Source organism: Arthroderma uncinatum, assembly GCF_011692745.1.
Source record: "Arthroderma uncinatum strain CBS 119779 chromosome Unknown scaffold3, whole genome shotgun sequence".
Classification (NCBI taxonomy): domain Eukaryota; kingdom Fungi; phylum Ascomycota; class Eurotiomycetes; order Onygenales; family Arthrodermataceae; genus Arthroderma; species Arthroderma uncinatum.
The window spans coordinates 1,862,350-1,868,349 of record NW_022983865.1 but is presented as its reverse complement, the minus strand read 5'-3'; the positions used below and the strand labels follow the sequence as shown (position 1 = coordinate 1,868,349).

The 6,000-nt window shown below is 49.4% G+C and overlaps 1 protein-coding gene across 1 annotated transcript; it reads left to right on the top strand.

The window, feature by feature from the left end:
• Window positions 1-2,102, top strand: GIQ15_04324 (peptidase C14; the record flags this gene model as incomplete). The annotated part of the gene is made up of 7 exons (XM_033551741.1): window positions 1-39; window positions 100-173; window positions 230-515; window positions 583-885; window positions 946-1,114; window positions 1,337-1,821; window positions 2,079-2,102. The coding sequence occupies 7 exons, from the start codon at window positions 1-3 to the stop codon at window positions 2,100-2,102; spliced, it is 1,380 nt and encodes a 459-aa protein (XP_033405471.1).
• Between the last annotated feature and the right edge of the window lie 3,898 nt (window positions 2,103-6,000).

Sequence of the window (6,000 nt, the reverse complement as noted above, 5' to 3'; positions counted from 1 at the left end):
ATGGCTTTTTTTTGGAGGAAACAGAGAGAGCGTAAAATTGTGAGAATTAAAGCTGCCTTTACCTTCCTAGCCCAACAACATGTCTGACGTTTGGCACAGAGCAACGAGCCGTACCACGGCCTAAAAGTGCTAGTTCCTAGACCAGAGAGTTCAGGCCCAGAGCCCGTGGTAGAGTAAGACATTATATCTTCACTCTATATCAAGTGGCTACTAAGATATGCTATGCTAGTGTCGTCTTTGTCCATGGGTTGAACGGTGACTGTATCAAGACATGGAAGCATGCAGATGCCGAAGTACCTTGGATTATGGACAAGCGCTTCTTGGGAGACCTCTACGATCGGGCTCGCATCATGACCTTTGGCTATAACGCCAACGTACTTGAAAATGTCACCACAAGTCGGGTCCTTGATCATGCGAATGACCTACTAGAAGCAATCTATGCTCGCCGTGTCAGATGCGAGGGGAGGCCGATAGTTTTTGTCGCACATAGCTTAGGCGGCCTCGTGGTGAAACAGGTACTAAGTTTAACTCTAGCTAAACTCTCACCAAACTCTCAGTGTTCAAGTGTGTTAACTGTTCTAGGCCATGATCCTATGCCATGACGACGATCGCTATGCAGATATTAATACCGCAGCAGGCGGTTTGATATTCATGGGAACACCTCACGAGGGCTCTAGTCAGGCCTCGCTGCTAGGAACGATCCAGAATATTGCATCGTTTGCCACGATGGGACAGAACAAGACGGCCTTGACACAGGAGCTTCAAACCTATTCAGCCACGACAATGAGTATCAACAAGTCCTTTATGCGAAATGCATCACGATCCCGGGAAATTGTGTGTTTTCACGAGACTTTACCTACCAGACTTCCACAGGGAGAGCGGATGGTGAGTATAATATATCCATCCACTACCTTATTATTAACAAGAGACTAATTTGATAAATAGATCGTGGAGCCAGGATCGGCAGTAATTAACGGCAACAACGCCAGAAACATCGGCATGGCATGTAACCACCAGGAACTATGCAAGTTCAAATCTTCCGAAGAAGGTCGCTTCGAGTCGATCTTCTGGCCCCAGTTTGAGATGGTGGTGGAGAATGCAACTCAGTATCAAAGTAAGCAGATCTCAGAGCAGGACAGGGAGACAGAGGAGAGGCTGCGGGCCTTGCCTCATCCTAGCAAATCTTTGTGTAACTAACCGAGGCTTGTCTACCTGTTTTGCTTTGTTCTCCATTCTGCACTGCCAATTAAATTAATTCAATTCAATGAGCATAGGTGTTACCTGACTCATTTCCTTCGATATGCCGTAATCCGCTAACAACCGTGCGCTCATGTAGGCAAGATTTTGACAAAAAAGCTACGAGAGCTGCTTCCATATGCTGATCAAGCTCAATACGACTCGCGCGACCACGAAAATGAGGATCTCTGCCTTTTAGGCACCAGGACCGAACTTTGTTCTCAAGTTTCGGAGTGGGCCGAGTCACCAGGCAGCAAGAATATATTCTGGTTGAATGGGATCGCGGGAACAGGGAAATCCACCATCGCCCGGACAGTTGCAACGTCGTTCAAAGACAAGGGGCAGCTTGGTGCCACGTTCTTTTTTAAGAGAGGCAGAGCTGATTGCGGTAACGCGAAATACTTGATATCAACCATCACACGACAGGTGGTAGCCAAACATCAACGGCTGGCCCGCGATGTTTTGAACGCAATCGACGATGACCCGGATATTTTATCGAAATTTCTGAGCGTACAATTCGACAAGCTTCTTCTTCAGCCTCTGCGCAAGTTGGATTCGTCAATTCGACCTACAACAATTGTGATAGTAATTGACGCATTAGATGAATGTGATGGCGAGAGAGATATCCAAACAGTGCTTCAACTATTGTTTAAACTGGACGGATTTCGATCTCTGCGTTTTCGAGTTTTTTTGACCAGCAGACCTGAACTTCCAATTCTTTCCGGCTTTGGGCAAAAAGATGTCATAAATCACCATCAAGATTTAATTCTTCATGAGATCCCCAAACCAGTGATAGAGGAGGATATATCCCTGTTTCTGAAGCACAAACTTTCGCAAATTAGAAAGAATCGATCATTGCCCGATGACTGGCCTGGAGACACCAATTTTAGAACCCTAGTTACGATGTCGGTTCCATTATTTATCTTCGCTGCCACTGTGTGCCGAACATTCGAGAATGAAAATTTTGACCCGGAAGAAAGTATCACCGAAATACTTCAGTACCAAGATGAAGAATCTAAGCTAGACACAACATATCGTCCGGTCCTAGATCGACTTAACAAATATGATGGGAAAAGAAAAGAATCCTTGGCTAAAAGTTTCCGGGAAGTAGTTGGTGTTATTATTATTCTTGAGAGTCCACTTTCAATCACTTCACTCTCAGAGCTTACCGGCATTTCTAAGGGGTCAATTAACACTAGACTTAAATCTTTACAGTCAGTTCTGAGTGTACCGGAAAATGAGACGAAACCAGTGAGGCTCTTTCATCTATCATTTCGAGATTTTCTCCTTAGCACAGAGCCTCCATTCCGGATTGATGAGACGCAGGTACACCGAACACTCACTATACAATGCATAAACGTCATGCAACGCAATTTAAGGAAGAATATTTGCAACTTACCCGATGATGGTGCGCAACGCAGAGATATCGTCATACACACCAATAATCACCTGCCACCAGAATTGCGATACGCTTGTCGCTATTGGACAAGACATCTAATGCAAAGTCAGAACCCAGTAACCGAGATGGTTCGAGCTTTTGCATTTCTTAAAGTGCATTTACTTCACTGGATAGAAACGATGAGCATTCTCGGTATTATGTCTGAAGTTGTGGGGGCGATTACGGAATTACAGTCGGTTATACAGGTGAGTGCTATTAAAATCTCTATATGTATAAATACTAATAAATCTAGGATGGTGACTCTGAAATATCAGAATTCCTCCATGACGCGAGAAGATTTGTCCTAAAGAATAGACATATATCTGATATTGCGCCTCTTCAGCTCTACTGTTCAGGCCTCGTGTTTGCTCCAAGGAGATCGATAATCAAAGAAAGCTTTAAGAAAGAGGCATCTAGCTGGATACATCGATCACTCAAACGTGAGGAGTCCTGGGGCGCGGAACTACAGACGCTGGAGGGTCACACAGAATGGGTTATGTCTGTGGCCTTCTCGCGGGACGGCCGGGTGCTGGCGTCGGGCTCATATGACAACACGGTCAGGCTCTGGGATCCCGCCACGGGCGCGCAACTGCAGACGCTGGAGGGCCACTCAGGCGGGGTTAACTCTGTGGCCTTCTCGCGGGACGGCCGGGTCCTGGCGTCGGGCTCCTGCGACAACACGGTCAGGCTCTGGGATCCCGCCACGGGCGCGCAACTGCAGACGCTGGAGGGCCACTCAGGCTGGGTTAGCTCTGTGGCCTTCTCGCGGGACGGCCGGGTGCTGGCGTCGGGCTCATATGACAAGACGGTCAGGCTCTGGGATCCCGCCACGGGCGCGCAACTGCAGACCTTCACCGTTAATGGCTACGTTCATGAACTAAGCTTTTCAAACAATAGTCACTACCTAACAACAAATCTAGGTTCCCTTGATATTCAACCCTGGTATTGCAATGGTTCGTCTCAATTGCCAGAAACTAACATTCCACTACCTACACTGGAAAGTCAGTGGGTGGCTATCCAGGGTAGAAAGATGTTGTGGCTCCCTGTAACGTATCGGCCTACCTGCTCGTCAGTCGAGGCTGGTGGTACCCTTGCGTTGGGCCATGCGTCTGGGGGGGTTTCTTTTATTCGTCGCAGTTAGATTATATATCTCATTGCATATCTTCTATATTCTAATCTCTTTTCAAAAGAAGGGTCTGGGAGGGCTGAGAAATTTATAAACCGATGATTTGCCACTAGATCTTTCTATCAGCTTCTCTCAGGTGGCAATGTAGCTGTCGCCACGGTACACCACCTAACCGCGTCTATTTAGCGCGATAATCACTTCGGAAAATGGTAACACCCGTGGCAAAATCTGTGACTGGCTGTATATCGTCCATCGAATCTTCCGGCAACCTCCGTAAAGGATATACATGTAATTGATTAGAAACAATACGTTTACCTGTTCGATACTGTACCATTTGCTTCTAGAAACAAGCCAAGGTATAAAAACTAGCCATATCTGGTTAGACTATTTACATTAGGGTCTGGAAACCAAACTCGTTACATGTTGATATGGAAGCCAATTTCGAGCCCAGCTGTATCACATCAACTGTAGCATAAGGGCAACTGTAGCATTCGGGAGAGAGACAAGAAGAGGAACTCATTGTTGCTGGTTTTGCGTGGAAAATACTCTATTTTGACGAAGAAACTGGTGTTGGGAAGTTGGTGTTGTGTGCCGAGCGGGAGCTAACGTCGGCCCGATGGCGGAACCGACGGGAGATCGTGAACCACCAAACACGCAGGGAACAACAGCCTCAATCTTTTCATTCGAAAACTTTCAACCAATAACCCAATCCAGCCAGCCTGCGAGGCGAGAGAAACGCCGGAGGAATAACTCTTATGCTACGAACGCACCGAACTCAAACCCCGAACCCGTGGTTGCCGGAGACGGCAGCGGGAGGGTCACAAACCAGGAGATCAGACGGCTCATCGACGACCTGAAAAATATAATAGGCCACCAGACCAACGTCATCGAAGCCACCAAAGCGGGCATTCTAGAGCTCAAGGTTGAGCAAGAGGCGTTGAAGAACCAAAATTCGAGCCTTCAAGAAGAAATCCATGCCCTTAGGGCACAAATCGAGGCCCTATCCTCGAATCCACCAGCTAGAACCTGGGCAGAAGTCGCAGCGAGTGCGGGCAACCCGGAACCCAGTCGCGCTGTCCAGCAACCCAGGAGCACCCAGGCCAGAAAAGAACCAAACTGCGTCCGAATCAGCACGCGTCGTGCACCGGAAGACGGAGGTGATGACATCAACAGCTTCGGAAGGTATCTCCCCACGGACAGCGCAAACACGCACATCAGATCCGCGCTCCTCAGCGCCGACGCTACCAAAGACGCGCAGGTTGCAGGCATCGGAACAACGAAAACGGGATATGTGATCAGATTCAAAGACCAACGGTCCGCGGATGCAGCGCGGTCCAACTCCGACTGGCTCGATGAGCTAGGCAACGATACCAAACTCGTCAAGCCTAGATTCGGGGTCGTGGTGCACAGAACGCCGACAGATGCCTTCAGACTGCCGGAGGAGGAGAAGGAGAGTATCGCCAAGATCGCGGAAGACAACGATTTGACCGCCAAAGGTCATCGGATCACGGAGATCGCATGGCTCCGGCGGAGAGACAAACTGCCAGGCACCCACGGCTCGCTGGGGATCTGGTTCGACTCGCCGGAGGCAGCGGAGTGGATGGTCAACAACGGCCTCATCGTTGGACAACGATACACCGGCAGCGTCGAGCCCTATCAGGTCAAGAGGAAGAGGTGCCACCGATGTCAGGGTTTCGGCCATCTGGCGTGGTCATGCAAAGAAAAGGCAAGGTGTGGACACTACGCAAGGGAACATGAACAACGAAACTGCCCTCCAGGAGTAAGAGCGAGGTGCTTGGACTGTGACGGAGACCACCCAACAGGAGACAAAAACTGCCAGAACCCTGCTGGACCACCCCACATGCAATGACAGAACCAAACCTTCGCTTGCTGCAACTGAACATCTACAGATCGAGAGCGGGCATGGAGGCCCTGATCAACGACACGGAAAGACGGTGGCGCCGCTGGAAAACGCGGGCCTGGCCCAAGGGTCCCCGCTCTCCCCGATTCTCTTTACATTCTTCAACTCGGAACTGGTGGACCAACCGGTCGACTACCACGGAGGCGCGTCGGCGTACATCGACGATTACTTCTGGTGGCGGGCCGGACGGTCAGCAGAGGAGAATATCAAGAAGATCCAAGACGAAGACATCCCACGGATCGAAGAGTGGGCCAGACGCACCGGGTCCTGCTTCGCGGT